This window comes from Callithrix jacchus, chromosome 8, assembly GCF_049354715.1.
Source record: "Callithrix jacchus isolate 240 chromosome 8, calJac240_pri, whole genome shotgun sequence".
Lineage (NCBI taxonomy): Eukaryota > Metazoa > Chordata > Mammalia > Primates > Cebidae > Callithrix > Callithrix jacchus.
The window spans coordinates 17,997,766-18,017,842 of record NC_133509.1 but is presented as its reverse complement, the minus strand read 5'-3'; the positions used below and the strand labels follow the sequence as shown (position 1 = coordinate 18,017,842).

Below are 20,077 nucleotides of genomic sequence, written 5' to 3'. Positions count from 1 at the left end.
GTACAAGTGACATCCCAAATTATAATTCTCTGCCAAAATTTGAGTTAAATTTGAATTCTAATAAAGACCACTGTTATTCCTCCCCTACTTCTAATGTAGCTCTCTTAAAATCCTCTTTAGGTAGAACAATAGCCTCTGAAGGGACAGAAATTACAAAAAGCCCATGAATTAGTTGAATTCATTGAGTAATTAAAAGCCAGCCATATAAAACCATCTAACAGCCCTTGGAATTTGCCCATTTTTGTCATTCCCAAAAAGTCTGGTAAATGGAGACTTTTGCATGACTTACGTGCTATTAATGACTTACGTGCTACAGCCTATAGGACCCCTTCAACAGGGCCTCCCTTCCCCCACAGCAATTCCTCACGTTTGGCCTATAATTGTTACTGACTTAAAAGGCTGCTTTTATACTATTCCTCCTGCAGAACAGGACACAGAAAAATTTGCGTTTACATTACCAGCTATTAATAATGAAAGGTCAACTTGCCGATTTCATTGGAAAGTGCTTCCTCAGGGAATGCTGAACAGTCTTTCCATGTGTCAGTATCATGTAGATCAGCCTTTGCTCCCCAATAGAAAATAATTTTCTAATTGCAAGATTATTCATTTTATGGATGATATATTACTGGTAGCCCCAATAGAACCAGTACTTTTAAGTCTGTTTGCCTCTGTTGTAAAGATTACAAAGTGAAGAGGTTGAATCATAGCACCTGAAAAACTACAAATGTCCTCTCCTTGGAAATATCTTGGGTACAAACTAACTTCCTGGTCAGTGAGACCTCAAAAGGTTAAATTAAATCCTAGCAACTTACATACCTTAAATGTTTATCAAAAAGTACTGGGAGATATAAACTGGCTTTGCCCCATCTTGGACATAACTACTTACAAGTTGCAAAACTTGCTTTCTAACTTAAAGAGCAATAGAGCTCTAGATTCTCTCAGATATTTAACCCCTGCAGCAAAAAGGAAAATCAAGGAACTAGAACAAGCCATCTCTCAGAGGCACCTAGATCGCATAGATCCACGCTATTTGGTTCAGTTGTTTATTTTTTCCCATCAAACACTCCCCTACAGGGTTAATAGGACAAATAACCCTGGGACTGTGCTTTCTAGGATGGTTTTTTTGCTCACATACCTGCACTAAAACACTGTCTCCCTATATCCAGTTAATCAGTAAAGTCATAGTATTCAGGCCGCAGATGATACAACCGTTAGGTTATGATCCTGATATCATCAGGATTCCTTTAAGTAAAAAGCAATTTGAGGCAGATCTGCAAATAGCACTCTTTGATTACACAGGTCAAACAGAGAATATCCTTCCTGCTGATAAACTTCTTCAGTTCTTATCTCATACTTCTGTGCTCTTACCTACAAAAATAGTTCACTCTCCCATACCCAATGCTTTAACAGTCTTTACTGACAGCTCGTGTAAACATGGAAAAGCAGCAGTGTGGTAGAGACCACATAATTTTCTCGTTCAATCTGGATTTACTAACACTCAGAGAGCTTGACTGGGGTCCTGATATTGGCCTTAGAAACATTTTCCCATTCAGCCCATTAACATTGCTTAGTGACTCTGCTTACTCTGTTTACTTATTGCAAAACCTTGAAATAGCCCTCATAAAGTCTACTCTCGAGCCCATTCTGTGTACACTTTTTCTTTGACTTCAGCAATTGCTAGATCAACACACACATCCTATTTTTATCACACACATTTGAGCCCATAGCTCACTGCCTGGCCCATTGGTTTATGGTAATGAACAAGCAGACCTAAAAGTTATGACATCACTGCTTGACCAAGCCACCCCATTGCATCAATTTTTCCACCTAAATTGGAAAAACTTATCTAAACAAATTCAACTTACCCAGAGACTGAGTAAGCAAATTATCCTGCCATGCCCAGATTCCCAGCTCACAGGCATGTCCCCTCCTTCAGCAGACATTAACCCTAGAGGACTAGAACCTAATCAGTTATGGCAAACAGATGTTACACATATCCCTGAATTTGTAAAACTTAGATATATACCTGTATCTGTTAATACCAACACTCATCTAATTAGTGCACATGCTCTTCCAGGAGAATCCACTCAATACATCATTAAACATCTTCTTTTAATTTGCATTTATGGGGCAGCCTACTAAAACTAAAACTTAAAATTGTCCAGCTTATACCAGCTCACAATTTCAACAATTTTGCCACACATGGAATATCCAGCATTCCACAGGCATCCCATATAACCCCCAAGGATAGGCCATAGTAGAATGTGCCCACTCTACCCTTAAAAATATGCTCAAAAAACAAAAATGGGAGAGTATGGGTAAGGATCCAGCAACACTACTAACACAAGCCTTATTTATGCTCAATTTTTTAAATATAGATGACAAATTTCAATAAGCTATAGAAAAGCACTTTGCTAAAACCTCTCAAGATATAAAACGAGCAGTTTTATGTAAGGATGTAAACAGTAATGTACGGTGTGGTCCAAATTATTTACTAACATAAAAAAGAGGATATGCTTGTGTTCACACCTCCTCAGGTCCTCTCTGGATTCCAGCACAATGCATCAAACCTTACCATGGTGTGGCTGAGACCCAACACGGTTCCAGAAATGAGGAACTGACCCTACAGCACCTGTTATTCCCATGCGGTCTCCCATTCAAGTACTAACCAGGCCTGGCCCTGCTTAGCTTCTGAGATCAGACAGAAACAGAAAGATTGGAGAGAGAAATCATGGGAAAGAATAAGAGAGAGACTAGAAGAAACAGATATCAGAGAGAGACACAAAAAGTAAGACAGGAGAGAGATAAAGTAGGAAGAAGAGAACAAAATGTTAAGAATGTTATAAGAATGCACCTTTAGTGAGGAAGGTTAGAAAACAAAGTCAGAAAGTTAAGAAATGCCAGAGATTGTGAAAGTCATGAAAAATGTTATAAAAAGAAATGTATAATTTTGGTTTTGAAGGTCTAAGAAAGTTTTAAAACGTTAACTGTAAAAGAAATTCTGTCTGTAAACATATTGGCTAAAGTTAAAGAAGTATCCAGTTTTTCTATAAACTAGACATTAAAGCACAACAGGTTTTTCTTAAAGTACTAACCTGTTCTTTAACAAAGATTATAAGTTCTCCTACTGAGCACAGGCACCACTCCTAGAATTTCCAGTACACCAGCACCAGCCTGGAGACTATGTCCTCATCAAAGGATGGAAAGAATAAAAACTCAAACCAGCCTAAGAAAGACCCTACAGTTCCTGCAGCCCCGTACAATGCGGATTCCACAAGCCCTGAACATTATGCTGAAGAAGGCAACTCAGTAGGCTAAGCAAATCCTACTCTAAACCAAATACCATTCACTCCTGATAATTTGTTCCTTTTTTATTCTCTCACTCTGCCTGCAACATGTACTTGCTACACTCTATTCGAGCCTATCTTCTAATCTGCCCTTTCCCCCCTGTTACTTAAGCAGGCACTCCCTTCCCAGCCTCTAATGACAGGACTGCTTGGTTAGGAGGAATTAACATACCCCTAGTGAGTTCCTTAGCAATGGCACACATCAGACTAAGGTGTCAGGTCACTCCTTGGTTGGAAAAGAATGTCACTGATTATGCTTATGTCTGTCTTATGTTATTTATTAATTCTAGGATGCAAAGCCAGAATAAGAGCAATGACCACCTTGACTAACAGACCTGCTACTGAACACATCTGTACTCTTCAATCAATAAAGCCAGATGCCAAAAAAAAAAAAAAAAAAAAAAAGAAAAAGAGGAGATGTGGGAGTTCAGTTAGGTTGGTGGGAAAAATTTTAGAGGAAAAATTATAGGAAATAGTCGCAAACCTTCTTGGAAAGCTGGGGGATTTGCATAGCTTCAGTAAAAGGTTTGGCTGAAGACAGCTGAATTCTTTAAAAAGCTTAGGGCTTAGAAACATAGGAATGTAGAGGAGTTTATCTAAATAGCTTGTTTACTCATGTGGTCTTAAGACCCTTTGATTATCCAAGGGTGCTTGATTGCTCTCAACTCAGGAGGCCAGCAATGTCAATTACCCTCTAGTGATGTTTACTCAAGACCTTTGCCATTTAATCTGTACTAAATAAAACAACTTTGCTGGCTGATTGGTCTGCAGCTACTAACTCTTTATCAGACCCTTCTCAGTATAGGTTAGCCAGACTGCCAGGCAAAATATCTGTGTCAGTGTATGTTATTCATCTGCCATGCAAGCCTGGGTCTGTGGGTTGGACCCCAGCAGTAAACTGCTTTGAGCTACTAAGTAGCTCAGAGTCTCACAGATGTCAAATCTCACTGTGTTTCTCTTGGAAATTAAAAATATTCATTTCCTGTGAGTTCACTGGAGCATCCCCTGCAGGCAGTTTAGGAACCACTGCCCTAGTGCATAGAAGTTCATTAAATATTTGTGTAGTTCAACACAGTAAGAATGTTTGTATGGTAATTTACACAAAAATTCAATTAAGATATTGTTTTGTAAAGAGAAAAAATAGTTTCAAAACTGGCATTATGGCTCATGCCTGTAATCCCAGTACTTTTGGAGGCCGAGGCGGGGTGGATCACAAGGTCAAGGAATCGAGACCATCCTGGCCAATATGGTGAAACCTCGTTTCTACTAAAAATACAAAAATTAGCTGGGTGCGGTGGTGGGTGCCTGTAGTCCCAGCTACTCAGGAAGCTGAGGGAGGAGAATCACTTGATCCCAGGAGGCAGAATTGCAGTGAGCCAAGATCGCCACTGAACTCCAGTCTGGTGACCGAACAAGACTCTGTCTCAAAACAAAACAAAACAAAACCTGGCATCATCAAATTTTTCAGCCAGATAATATTTTGGGCTTGCAGGCCATACAGCATCCATAGCAACTACTTGACTTTGCCATTGCAGCATCAAAGGAGACATAGATAAAACATAAGTGAATGGGCATCACTGTGTTCCAATACAACTTTATTAACAAAAACAGCCAGCTCATAGGCTGTTTGCTGACATTTGTTATAAAAAGTCCTTTAAAAATGTATAGCTTCCACACTAAAGTTAGTAAAAAGTTATAAACAAAATGTGAGACCAAATACCATAAGTCCATATTGATACAAATGAATGAATAAATTGAAATTTTTATGAGGAATGAGATTACAAAGGGAAGAAGAGAAACTTCACAAAGAAAAGCTTGGCAGAAATCATCTTGAAGTAAGCATCCTCAATAAAGAAATATGAATAACATGTTGTAGGACATGCTGGGCTAAGATGCAATAAGAATACAAAATCCCTACTATGTTATTAATGCCAAAACCTATAAGTAAAAACTAATCAGGATGAACCCAAAAAATCTGAATTGAGGGTCATTCTACAAAAAACCTGACCTATAATTTTCATAAATATCAAAGTCATGAAAATCAAAGAAATATTGAGGAATAGTTCCAGAAAAATGACTTTAGACACATGACAATAAAATTCATCTATATGTATTGCATAATTCTAAACTGCATCTTTTTGCTCTAAAGAACAATATTGATATAACTGGTAAACGTTGAATGTGGTGTGAGAATCAGATGCTAGCAATTTTTCAATGTTTCTTGATTTTGTTTTTATATTGTGGTTATATAGAAGAATGTCTTTGCTTATTGAAATTACACATTGAAGTGTCCATGGTTGCTGGGAAATCAAGTCAACAGCTTACTTTCAATAGTTCAAGAAAAAGAAAAAGACTTTTTACTGTACACAATCTTTTTATAATTTTGAGATTATTTCTAATTTATTTCTAATTTTTAAAAATTAAACGGTAGTGGAGCAGATATGCTTTATAAGTGCTAATGTATATTTATATCCTACATGTAAATATATAATCTATATATATCCTAAATATATGTGACCTATATATTTATATACTTTATAGCTATCAATGCCGTACATTTAGCAGAACTGTGGTGCTGCTCCCATTCTGGGTATCTTCCCCCATTTCCTTACCAGGCAAACACACCCTTTAGAATGCACAAGGACAATAATTACACACAGTATCATTTGCCTTTATTTAAGGCATGGAAGTCAGATACATTTCATTCAGTCAACAAGCCTTTATTAATCATTATTAAGTTAAACTACATTCTCAGTAGTGTGTGAGATAGAGAAGGAATGGTAGTAAGCATTTAAAGAATATCTGTATGTGCCAGGCAAAAAAGAAGAATGATTTCTACCCTTAAAGACTATACATAGTTTGGGTAGACAAGACTGACAAATGAATTCACTATTAGGAAATACCATAAAATTAAGTACTAATTTATATAAATGGGTTAGCGCTATATCTTACCCCACTCATCTCAACCACATCAGAAAGAGTAATTAAGGAGTAGCACAGATGCTTAATTAAGAAAGACATGGGAGATAAGGGTAAAGAGTCACCACAAAAGTATGAACAGTATTGACACTACAGAGCTGAATTAACTGAGAGGACAAAGAACCATAGCTCCATCATGGAATAGAGAGAGGTGAGCCCTAGAAGACTTCTGGTATCCATCAAATCACCCACACTTTTACCTATTAGCTAGACACCTTAGAGGTCCGCAGTATTGCTGATGCAGAAATGAAAACTGCACACATTGTGAAGCTGATATTACAAAGGAGTAGGTCAGTTGGCAGTTGCATAAACCTAGCTGATCATCAGAATTCACATGAAAATTAATTAGCAGTCCAGAAGAGAGGAAATAGGTAGAGGCTTAGGATATTTTTCTAGGTCAGAGACTATCACACTAAGATGATTAAAATGTGTTTTCTGATAAACAATAAACCTGGTCAAATAAACAAGTGTATTTAATTACAGAACATCTTGGAGCCTATAATATGCTAAAAAGAGAGGGCTATTATGCACAGCATTTCACTTAGGACAGAAGCCATATTAAAACATCTAAATGTAGAAAATAACATAGAAAGACAATGAATAAAAAGAGGTAGCTTCTTTGGGAGGTATAACATCAACAATAACAATAGCAACTACATACGAATGCTTCCTAGGAGCCTCACAGTCCTCTAAGGTGTTACTTTATCTTCACAACAACTCTATGATGTAATTCTGATCCCCATTTTACTTGAAGGAAAATGAGGTATGCAAAGGTTAAGTACACTGGCAACTGTCTCTGGCTAGGAAGTGGTCAAACCAGAATTCAGACGCAGGCAATCTGGCTCCGGTGCCCATGCTCTTAACCATTACACTATGTAACTTAATGAAATTCTCATTCATTTCAAAATAAATTCTTAGTTAAATATTAAGCAAGAATGAAAAACAAACATAATAATTAAACAGAAGGCTAGAAATTTCAAAAGTCCTGTTCAGTCAAACTGGGGATGGGGTCAGGTGGTAAAAACTCTGTAATTGTAATTATGAAGTATATAATCATGATAACCCATAGTTCATTAAAATTAAGATACATTTCAAGCAAAGAATATGCACCCCAATATCTTAAACCACACTAAAGAAAACAACATGGTGACCACTTTGGAAGGGTTCTCACCGTGATTCTCTTCATATCTAGCTGGCGCAGCTGCATCATATTCTGAAGGACAGTGTGTTTGTACCATGACTCTTGAGCTATGGGATTGCCATCAAAAGTGATGTCCGAGAGGGAAGAAGAGTCAGCAAGGCAGGAAATACTGTCAAAACTGCAGAAGAGACAGAAAGCACTGGATTATTATGAGACCTTTAAATGATAGTTACATTTTTTTTTTGAGATGGAGTTTCACTCTTGTTGCCCAGGCTGGAGTGCAATGGTGCGATCTTGGCTCACCACAACCTCCGCCTCCTGGGTTCAGGCAATTCTCCTGCCTCAGCCTCCTGAGTAGCTGGGATTACAGGCATGCACCACTATGCCCAGCTAATTTTTTTTTGTATTTTTAGTAGAGACGGGGTTTCACCTTGTTGACCAGGATAGTCTCGATCTCTTGACCTTGTGATCTTGACCTGCCTCGGCCTCCCAAAGTGCTGGGATTACAGGCTTGAGCCACCGCGCCCGGCCTGATAGTTACATTTTTTAATAGACTTTATTTTTAGGATGGTTTTAGATTTACAGAAAAATTGAGAAGATAGTACAGAGAGTTCCCATATACTCCATACCCATTTTCCCCTATTGTCAACATCTGGTGTTAGTATAGCACATTTGGTACAATCAATCAACCAATGTCAACATATTCATATTCTTAGTAGCTAAAGCCCGTATTTTATCCAGGTGTCCTTAGTTTTTACTTAATGTCCTTTCTCTGTTCCAGGATTCCTTTGAGGATACCATATTACATTTAGTTATCATATCTCCTGAGGCTCCTCTTGGCCGTGACAATTTCTCAGACTTGTTTCTGATAACTTAACAGTTTTGAGGAATACTCATCAGTTATTTTGCAGGATGACCCTCTATTAGGATTTGTCTGATATTTTTCTCTTGATTAGATGGGGGTTAAGATACATACAATTTTTTTTTTTTTTTTTTTTTTTTTTGAGACTAGGTCTCACTCTGTCACCCAGGCTGGGCTTCAATGTTGCTATCATAGCTCACCAATGGCCAAAGTTGGAACAAGTTGAATAACAAAATAAGCAAAATTGCACTGGATAATAATCCAAAGTATAAAATGAATATCCATGAGTCCAGAGTCTCTGTCCTCAAGGAGGAGGAGCTTAACTTCCCACTCCCTAAGTGTGAGCTGCACATGGTGACTTCCTTACAAATCGTTTGACCTCAGACTCTTGGGCTCAAGCAATCCTCCCACGTCAACATCCCCGAGTAGTTGGAATTACAGGTGTGTACCATCATGCCTGGCTAATGTTTTACTTTTTATTTTGTCTACAAAAGAAAAAGGGTCTCACTATGTTGCCCAGGCTGGTCTAGAACTCCTGCTCAAGCAATCCTCCCACCTTGGCTGCCACAAGTGCATGAGCCACTATGCCCAGCTGGTACATATTATTAATATGACTTATCACTGTTGATGTTGACTTTGATCAATATGTTTAAGGCTGAGACTGAGGTCATGTTCTTCAGGTTTCCCCAGTGTAGTTACTATTATAGCCTCTCCTTTTCATACTCAACGATTTGTAAGGCAGTTACCATGTGCAGCTCACACTTAGGGAGTGGGAAGTTAAGCTCCTCCTCCTTGAGGACAGAGACTCTGGACTCATGGATATTCATTTTATACTTTGGATTATTATCCAGTGCAATTTTGCTTATTTTGTTGTTCAACTTGTTTCAACTTTGGCCATTGGAAGCTCTTTCAATGGGCTCCTATGCCCCTTTGGCTCCCATCAATGTGGATTTTTTTTCTTTTTCTTAGCATTTTCTTACTTTCTGGCACTAAGAGATTTTCTAGACTCATCTATTTTCTAGACTAATTCCTGTCCTGGTCCTAGAAGCCATTTCTGAGGGTCATAGTTCTTTTTATTGGCAACTAGTATTAGAAACAAAGATCTGGGGCTAAGTGTACTTCTTGCTACTGTGGGGTCATATCCTTTACTCTCTCTCAGCTGACACAGCAAGAATATATACGTGTGTACAGAAACTTGTGTATATGCATATCTATATAAATATTTCTCTAAGTAACTGTGTCTATATTAAGCTAAAGAGTTCATACTGATGTCTCCAACTCTAATCCATCACCAAATGAATCATTCTATCCTCCTTCCCTTGCTTACCTGAAAATTTCTACTCCAACAAGAAGTTTGGCTCCAAACCATCTGCTCTCCATTTACTTAATTATTCAATTCCAGTATGTATAGAGGTATGAGAATTTTTGATGTGTACCCCCAGTGAGAAACAACTTTATCAACTAAAGTACAATGATTAGGTGTAATTGCTTTTGCATTTAGTCTTACAGGCTCATTTCCAAAGTTTCTTAGATGAGTGCCTTTTCCCTCAACCCTTTAGGGAGGTTGTTTCATATATTTGTAATACAGTTAGATTCTCTTGTCAGTCTGTATTCCTTTCTGAGATCCTTTAAACTCCTAAATGATTTTTTAAATTTGCATATACTAAGGTTTACTTTTTATGATGTATATTTCTACAGGTTTTCACAAATGCATAATCTCATGCATCCACCATTAAAGTATCTTAGAGTAGTTTCATGACACTAGAAAAATTCCCTGTACTTTAGCCATTTGATCTCCTCTCCTCCTCCCAAATCTCTGGCAACCACTAATCTTTCTACTGTCACTATAGTTCTGCCATTTCTAGAATGTCATATAATTGGAATCGTAATCTGTAGCCTTTTCAGATTGACTTCATTCACTTAGTAATATGCATTTAAGTTTCAACCATGTCTTTCTGTGGCTTCATAACTCATTTCTTTTTATCACTGAGTAATATTCTATTGTATAGATGTACCATAGTTTCTTTAACCATTCACCTATTGAGGACATCTTGGCTGCTTCCAGTTTTTGCTGATTATGAATAAAGCTGCTATAAATATTCACCTGCAACTTTTTGTTTTCAACGGGGCATAGGTTTTCAACTGGATAAATAACTAAGAGTATACCTGCTGACTGTGTTTATTTTAGTTTTGTAAGAAACTGCCAAACTGTCTTCCAAAGTGGCTGTATCATCTTGTAATCTTAACACCACCCCTCCCTCACCAGCATTTGGTATTTGTGTTCTGGGATTTCAGCCATTCCAAGAGGTGTGAGGTGGTATCTCATTGTTTTAATATGCAATTCCCTAATGACAAAAGATGCTGGGCATCTCTTCATACACATACTTGCCATCTGTGAATCTTCTTTGTGTTTTCAGCATTTCAGCCCATTTCAAATTGGATTCTTTCTTTTCTTACTGCGGAATTTTAAGATTTTTTAAAAAATTTGGATACAAGTCTTTTATCAGATATATGTTTTGCAAATATTTATCCCAGTCTGTGGCTTGTCTTTTCATTCTCTTAACAGTGTCTTTCACAGGACAGATGCTTTTAATTTTAATGATGCCCAACTTAACAATTTTCTCTTTCATGGATCCTACTTTTGGTCTTGCCACTAAACACTAATTGCTAAATCCAAGGCTGTCTAGATTTTCTCCCAAGTTTTCTTTAGAAGTTAATAGTTTGGCTCAGTGCAGTGGCTCATGCCTGTAATCCCAGCATCTTGGGAAGCTGAGGTGGGTGGATCACGAGGTCAGGAGTTTGAGACGAGCCCGGCCAAGATGGTGTAACCCCGTCTCTACTAAAAACCAAAAATTAGCCAGGTGTGGTGGCCGGTGCCTATAATCCCAGCTACTTGGGAGGCTGAGGCAGGAGAATCGCTTGAACCTGGGAGGTGGAGATTGCAGTGAGCCAAGATCGTGCTACTGCACTTCAGCCTGGGTGACAGAGCAAGACTCCATCTCAAAACAAAAGTTTAATAGTTTTGTTTTCTACATTTAAGTCCCCGATCCATTTTGAGTTAATTTAGTGAAAGGTGTGTGGTCCGTGTCTATACTACTTTTTTTTCACATGGACATCCAATTATTCCAGTACTGTTTGTTGAAAAGACTATCCTTTCTGTATTGAATTGCTTTTGCTCCTTTATCAAAGATCACCTGACTGTATTTGTATGGGTCTATTTCTGAGCCTTTTATTTGGTTCTGATGATATATGTGTCTACTCTTTGACCAATACCACACTGTTGGGATTACTGTAATTTTATAAGGGATCTTTATTATGTAGCTTTGAAATGATTTAAACACTTTGTTTATTTACTACATGAATGACCCATGTTTTGCTGTGATAAGAACATGAAGAGTAATTCCTCTACTTGTGAGAATGTTATATCACTCCTCATCAGACCACATATGTGAGTTACTGGGCTGAACTACCAGACTCTAAAAACACATATAAACCCAAGATTTTGACAGACTGAGAACCTAAGCTTTGTCAGGGCTACTCTATGTCAGACACTTTTCCAAAGACCGAAATATAAGACTAGCAGGGTTACTCTCTGCCAGCCTTTGAACTATTCTCCAAAGCCCAGCAACACTGGCACTGCTTGCTAGTACTGAGGGACCTTGCATGTTGTCATGCATGTACACTTTGTTGATCAAACCATCTCTCCCAAAACCACTTACAGAAAGGTACTCTCCAAACTTTGACTAGACTTTACATCCACAGAGGCATGCTTCCATCCTAATTTAGCAAATAGACTTTAATAACTGGACTCTAAACTAAATTGGAACTCATCCACTATGTGGATATTCTACTTTATCTATGGAGTATATTCTCTGTGATATTTGTTCCTGTTATTATCCCATTCTTTGAGCATTATGAATAAAAATGATAAGCTCTTTGTATGGCAATAAACTGTGTGATTTGTGAAATCATACTTTGATCATCTGTTTATTTTAACTAAACAAAGTAGTCTTGAAAAAGGTTACCGTGAATCCTCCAACTTTATTCTTCATTATTGTGTCCCTATTCCAGGTCTGGCCTTTTCATATAAACTTTAGAATCCAATTGTTATCTATAAATAACCTGTGGGATTTTGATTGGGATTTTCATTTTTTAAAGAAATAATCACTTTTCTAAATAATACCACAGAGCACCTTGGTAAAACTCATTTATATTAGTCATTCTCATTCAGTACACAAATACTTTACAAATACTTTATTTATTTAGGCACTAAATTACCAATACTTTACAGTATTATAAAGTTTTTATTCAGGCACTAAAGTAAATATCTCTTCTCACTGTGTCAACAAAAGCTGGATGATATAGAATATTCTCAGTATAGAAAATAGCATAGGTACTACCAAGGCTGAGGCAAGTTCTACAGCAAGACAAAAGTCTACTGTTTTTATTGTCAGATGTAAATACTTCTTCTACGATTTCCTCACACTCAAGGTAAAAAGACACCCTGCTATTAATTATTTTACCTCAGAGCTTGTCTTTGCCAATCAAAAAGGTAAATCTCACGATTTACGTACAACTCATAGTGTTCAAGACATGTTCAGATAAATACGGGAAGGCATTTGTAACAGACTAGCATATGAAGGTGAAAGTGTGAGTTTATAAATTTAAGCTTAATCATCACTTCAAGTATAAACAAGCTTGAACAAACATAATTTTCCTACCTAGCATGGTCAAAATTCATTTTCTTTATCAATATAAAAATCTCAGAACAGTTTCTGGCATTTGAGATGGCTGTTTTCTCTCCTTCCCCATAGTTATTTACATAAAGCTTGAATCAAATAAAAATGCTTTTGAAGGCAATGCTTTATGTCTTCTACTTTGTTAAAGTGAACTAACTCATCACCTTCTCTCCACAAATCTGCTTCTCTAAGTATATTTTTTATTTGATAAATGATGTCACCATCAAACCAATCATTTGGGATGGGTACTGTAAAGAGTCACGAGGGATTTTAAGCAAGGCGGGTAATATGATCAGAATAATATTTTAGAAGAATCACAACTTAATAACGTCATGGAGGGCAGAAGAAAAAGAAAAGAGACAAGAGCCAAAAGCTAGTTATAAAGTAGATTGCAGTAACAGAGGTGAAAAACAGTGAGGGCTTGACATATCAAAAACCAAGACAGTGATCAGGAAGGTAAAGAGGGGATAGGTTCTGTGGAAGATTAGAGTGTAGCATGGACAGAAACCAGTAATCATTTGAATGTGATAAAGAAAAGAATCCAGAATAACTTCCAAGTTTCTCTCTCAGGTGAACAACTAGAGTCATGGTTACAAGGGTACATACTCTGTCAAAATTCACTGAACTCTGCACTTAAAATGTGTGAATTTTATTTATTACATGTAAAGTATATCTTTAAAAAATTGATTTAAGAGAACTTTTTAATTATGAAAAATATATATTTGACAGATTGTCTTCTCATCTATCAGGTCTCCTTTTCCTGGAACACTGTTGCATTGGTGGCCAGTGGCTATTAAGTTACATTTCAAAAGGGTTTTCACTAAGCTTTCCTCCAGCTACTATAGGATGGGCTCACTAATTTCAACCTTAAGGCGTTAACTAATGTGAAGAGCAGAGGCAACAGAGCCAGTAGATGTTGAAGAGCATTTTTTTTTCCAATACTCAATCTAACCAAATAGAATTAAACTGTAAGTTTCTTGAAGACTAGAAAGGTACTAGACCACTGCCCAACACCTAACTTAAGACCTATCTTTAGTAAGTGTGCAATAAAGTTTTGGTGAATGAATGAAAAAATGTGATGAATTAAAACAATTTCAAAGGACTTATCCTTGATTTAAGAAAATGAATGAGTGAATTTTCTTACACTTTTCTTGGAATTATTATTTAAAAGGTAACATAATATTTAAGAATCATTATGACCCGAGATATATTACTAATCAGGCAGATGCACTTAAAAGTGAAAATAATATGTACAAAAGCATGGACAAGCTGGAAAACTTAACTTTGTTATAGATAGATTCTAATTTTGTTATTTGCTATTTATTTACAAGCTACATTATAGAGTCGACGATTTGTTTCTTATTGCTAAGTATAATTTTAAACTAAAGTGATTGTAACTGTTCCCAGCCCTGTCTCTCAAGTATTCCTTTGTGGAATTGAATTGATCTAATAATTGCCAATGGAATTGGTCTAATAATGGGTAGTATCAAACAAAACTAAACAGAATCTTCATTTAATTCAATACAAAGCACTTTTGTATGTATTGAAGAAAACAGTATGCCCAGTGCACATTATGAAGCACTTCAGAGATCTAAAGGATCCGCAGACGCCTATATGGTCTATGTCTATAATTCAAGCACAACGAAAAAGTGGCATCAGGAATGGGGACATCACTGCAATCCTCAGCAGGTACTATCTGGGCAACTGCTCCCAGATCAGCTACTAGTGTTGACATTCAGACTGGAGTCTTTATGCTTTGGATAGTTTTATTAAAGTAAAAATAAATCTGTATTTGATCCAGAAGAGTCCTCACAAAATTTCATTTCCATCTGTCAAGCATTTAACCAATAAACATGCCAGACATTCCTAGAAGTGCACTGACAAAGAGCATATGATTTTAAAGACGTTCTCTAACCAAATAAAACTATACTCTTAAGTACAAAGATAGGCTAATGATGGGTTGTGTCTTACCTAACCAAAGAAAATCAAAAGCAGACTGTTGAAAAACAACAACAACCTGGAAATAGAACAGTAAGTATAGTGAAATACTGGTTTTAAAAACAGTCTCACTCTCTATCTCTTTCTTTCTCTCTCTCGTTGTTTTTTTTTTCTTGGTGGAGGGGTTAAGAACACTCAGTTGTTGCTGTCATCTCTTCAGAGTACCAAGAATGCAAAAGCTTTGGTCCAAAGGCTGACATTTAATTTATAATTGACTTTAATCTTTTTCCAGATTACTCATACATTTGTTCTTCCCCTAGCAGTCTCTTCACATTGCCACATCTGCTTCCTATCTGCTAAAGAACCTATGGAGAAACAATCTGTCCCAACTGATAAAAATTCATATCCCAAAAGGAAAAGAAAATATTTTAGTCCATTTTATGCTTACTTAATAAAATACGGGGAAATAAAATTTCCATATATGCATGTATATGACATAGATATTTAACTAACAATTCCTAAATATCAGTGAAATCTCTTCAACTAGAAATTTGCCTCCCCTAAGTAAGCTAAGTACTTTAGAAAAGGGGGTTTTCTTCTTTTACACCAGTAAGGTACCATGATCTCTAAAATAATATTAATGAAAAGTTCACTTATTTTATATAGATCAGTGAAAATTTTTCTGAATAGTTACTATTTGCCTAGGGGGCTGAAGTGAAATGGAACAGTAGAATAAATCATCAAGGGTGCTCACAAGGACTGAAATATACACAACTGACAAATATAAAATCACTAGAAAGATGTATAACATATAATCAAGTATTAAAGAGTAAAGCACAGTTTAAAAAAAAGTACACATACATATACACCATGGAATACTATGCAGCCATAAAAAATGATGAGCTCATGTCCTTTGCAGGGCATGGATGAAACTAGAAACCATCATTCTCAGCAAACTAACACAGGAACAGAAAACCAAACACCACATGTTCTTACTCATAAGTGGGAGATGAACAATAAGAACATATGGGCACATGGAGGGGAACATCACACACCAGGGCCTGTCAGTTGTTGGAGGGCAAGGGGAGGGATAGCATTAGGAGAAATATCTAATGTAGATGACAGGTTGATTTCACTAGAAAGATATATAATATATAATCAAGTAATAGAGAGTAAAGCACAGTTAAAGGAAAGTGCACATACATACACACCATGGAATACTATGCAGCCATAAAAAGGGATGAGTGCATGTCCTTTGCAGGGACATGGATGAAACTGGAAACCATTCTCAGCAAACTAACATAGGAACAGAAAACCAAATACTGCATGATCTCACTCATAGGTGGGAATCGAGCAATGAGAACACATGGTCACAGGGAGGAGAACATCACACACTGGGGCCTGTTGGAGGTGGTGGGGGGCAAGGGAGGGATAGCATTAGGAGAAATACCTAATGTAGATGACAGGTTGATGGGTGCAGCAAACCACCATGGCACCTGTATATCTGTGTAACAAACCTGTACTTTCTGCACATGTACCCCAGAACTTAAAGTATAATAAAAAATAAATTAATAAACCTGCACATGTACCCCTGAACCTGAAATTTTAAGAATAAATAAAATATAAAATTTTAAAAAAATCCACAAGGTTTCAAAAAGTAAAACTTGAATTTACTGTGTGCCAAGTACTATGTTGTATTTCCGCAAATGAAGTGATGCATAAGCATTGTGATAGGTATGGTAAGTAATCTAGAGATGATTTAAAGTATACAGACGGAAGTGCATAGGTTATACACAAATATTATGCCATTTCGTATCAGGGAACATTGGTGGATTTCGATATCCACAGGAGGGGGCGTGTGGGTTCCTAGAAGCAATCCCACAAAGATACGGAGGGAAAACTATATAGTAAATCATAAACCAGTAACATGGTCGCTTATCATAATTAACAAGTATTGTGTGCTATACATAACTGCAGGTGCTGTGCTTTGATATGACTGGCAGCTCAGTAAGTTTGTTTACATCACCAGCACCAAAAACACGTATGTCATGAGTTGTGTTATGATGTTCTGATGGCTATGATGTCACTAGACAATAGGAGTTTTGAGCTCCTTGACAGTACAGGTAACCACCATTGTAAATGTGGTCCACCACTGACCAAAATGTTGTCATGCAGTGCATGACTGTAGATCTGTGTGTTGCATGTAAACCTAAAGTGTTTTAGAAAGACCAGGGCTTGGCAAACTACAGCCTACAGGCCAAACATGCTCTAGCACCTGTTTTTGTATGGCCCACAAGTTAATAATGGCCTCTTTGTTTTTAAGTGGTTGGAAAAAATGTCAAAAGAAGAATATGTCATAAATGAAAATTAGATGAGATACAAATTTCAGTGTCCATAAATAAGTTTTATTGAAACACAGCCCTGCCCACTTATTTATATATTATTTTTGGCTGCTTTTGTGCTACAAAGGCAAAGTTAAGTACTTGAAACAGACATCACCTGGCCTGCAAAGAATCATGTACATGACAGCAATCTAGGTTATCTAAATACACACAGACACACACACACACACACACACACACACACGCATGCTTCCTAATTCTATCCACTGAGATGGCCAAGACACAATGATACCTTAAAAAGGATGAACACACCTTGCACTCAAATCTTAGTTTCTAAACAGCATTCTCCACTAAAAATCATTAGAACTCCTTGGAGAAATGGCCGATTCCGGAGCTAGGACCGTAAAAGTATACAATCAGCCTGGAACATCTTGTTGTGCCAGAAACGAAGTAAGTACTTAAGAATGAGGATACATCAAAAGACTACAGGAGCCTGCTTGAGAAATCAGAGAAAATTTGAGCATCAAAATAAATAATAATGTAAAGGATTGCATCCCTCTTTTGTTCCCTGTATGCAAAAAAAACTTTGCTAATGGAATCATAATTCCTGAGGGCTAAAAGTACGGACTCCCTCTAATATTAATACAAGTAGATTTTAACAGGTATTCCCAGCTTTGAAAGGCACGACTCCAAGGGTTAATGCCTTAGTGGTAGAATGAAAAGCAGTGGGTAAAGCATACGTGCTCTATCAGGAGTGCAATGAAGTGAAGTTAGATTTAGGCAGAGGTATGTGTGTGCTTATCCATAACGTGTTAATATATATTTGAGACATATGAACTCTCTGAGAGGGACAGGGGAACCATGCTGTGGAAAAAGGAAGAACCTCTGATATCTAGGTCAGGCAGACAGATGGCAATGAGGGGTGGGGGAGATTGAAAGTAGAACACAAATGAACACACACACGTGTGCACACACATATGCACACACACAGGAAATGGGATGAAATGACCCAAAGTAAAGGAGATACTGAACAGCTAGCTCTAACATTAATGTGAGCAAAGGCATGAAAGAGGAAATAAGTTTATTGGACATATATTGTTATCATCTTCTTGCCCAACTTCCCTTCCCTTGGTAACAAAACACCTTTTTCCTGTAGTAAACCCGGTCCGCAAACTGATCCCACTCTCATTGTCCTAGGGGATACGGACCATATGTCCCAGGATTGAGCATTCAGTATGTCCTGTATGTCCCTGGCTGTGGTGATTCATTCCAAGTGGGCACCTGACCTAAATAAGCACAATCAGAATCCTCTGCAGCAGTGCTTCCCAGACTGTAATGTGCATTTAAATCACCAGAGCACCTTTTAAAATGACAGTTCTGACCCAGAGGTCTAGGGTAGGACTTGAGATCCTGAACTTCCAATAAGGTTCCCAGTGATGCTAATACTGCTGGTTCAGGGACACAATTTTGATCATGAAGTCTCTTTAGAACCTTCTGCCAGAGCAATCAGGGTCGAAGTGCTCTTTATACTAGAGCTGCTAAGTGACAGACTGTGATTCTCAGGCTGTTGGATTTTCCAAAAGTGGCAAATTTTTTTTTTTTTTTAATGTTTCTGTCACTTACGTCTTTGTGTGTTCTCTGTCATTAGGTTATATACTCATAAAAAACAAAAGTCATATATTTAACTTCTGTTACTCTCCACAATGCCTTTTTTGGTATTTTATACATAAAGATGCATAATCAATGTTCTTCAACGACCAACTGGGGAAAAAACTTGAATTCTTTAGATGAAAGAGATGGAGAAGATATTTTAATGACATTGTAAGGACAGAAAAGAGGAGGATCAGCTACTAGCTATCACTATTGAGGTAAAAATAAAACTTCCTCAAGATATCCCTCAGATAATCTTAGATCCTAAACCCACCCAGCTTTGAAAAACTGACATCACTCATAATCCCTGAAGTGGGTAATTTTGGAGAACAAGCCAATACCCATGAAATGCCAAAAAGAAAGTCCCAAAAACAAGTTCGAAGAAACTGGCAGAAAAATATCATTAATCTTATTTACACATTTAATCAGTGCTTCCCAGGAGATTCCCAAACTAAAAACCCTGGTCTCTAACCTGGGGGTCTACAACTGAAATTGTCTACTTATTTTTAAGCTATAAAAAGGATGTTTCATGAAAACAAGAAGGGACTAGAATAGACATTTCCCAAAAGAGGATTACAAATGGTCAAACTATAGACTAAAAAAAAAATCAAGTAAATTCATTAAATTAAAACCACAATGAGATACCATCTCACACCGTTAGGATGGGTATTATCAAAAATCAGAGGATAAGTGTCGGTGAGGATGTGGCGAGAAGAAAACCCTGTACATTGTTGGTGGCGATGTAAGTTAGTACAATCATTATAAAAAAGAGTATGGAGGTTCCTAAAAAGTTTAAAATTAGAGCCACCATATGAACTAGCAATCCCATTTCTGGGTATATTCCAAAGGAAACAAAATTAACATGTTGAAAAGGTATCAGTACTCTCATGTTCACTGCAGCATTATTCACGAAAACCAAGACATGGAATTAATCTAAGCATCCTTAAACAGATGAACCGATAAAGCAAATGTGGTACATATGCACAGTGGAATATGATTTAGCTTCAAACAGAAGTAAATCCTGGTATTTTTGACAACATGGACAAACCTGGAGGATACTATGCTAAGTGAAATAAGGC

At 37.1% G+C, this 20,077-nt stretch overlaps 1 protein-coding gene across 21 annotated transcripts in view; it reads right to left on the bottom strand.

Annotated features, from left to right (window-relative positions):
- Positions 1-20,077, bottom strand: part of LRRC49 (leucine rich repeat containing 49) — a 138,620-nt gene that overhangs the window by 56,512 nt on the left and 62,031 nt on the right. For all 21 annotated transcript variants that reach the window (XM_035259074.3, XM_078333514.1, XM_009005161.5 and 18 more), the window contains one exon: positions 7,498-7,645. In XM_035259074.3, coding sequence (XP_035114965.1) covers positions 7,498-7,645 — 148 coding nt within the window. The remainder of the gene's footprint in view (positions 1-7,497; positions 7,646-20,077) is intronic.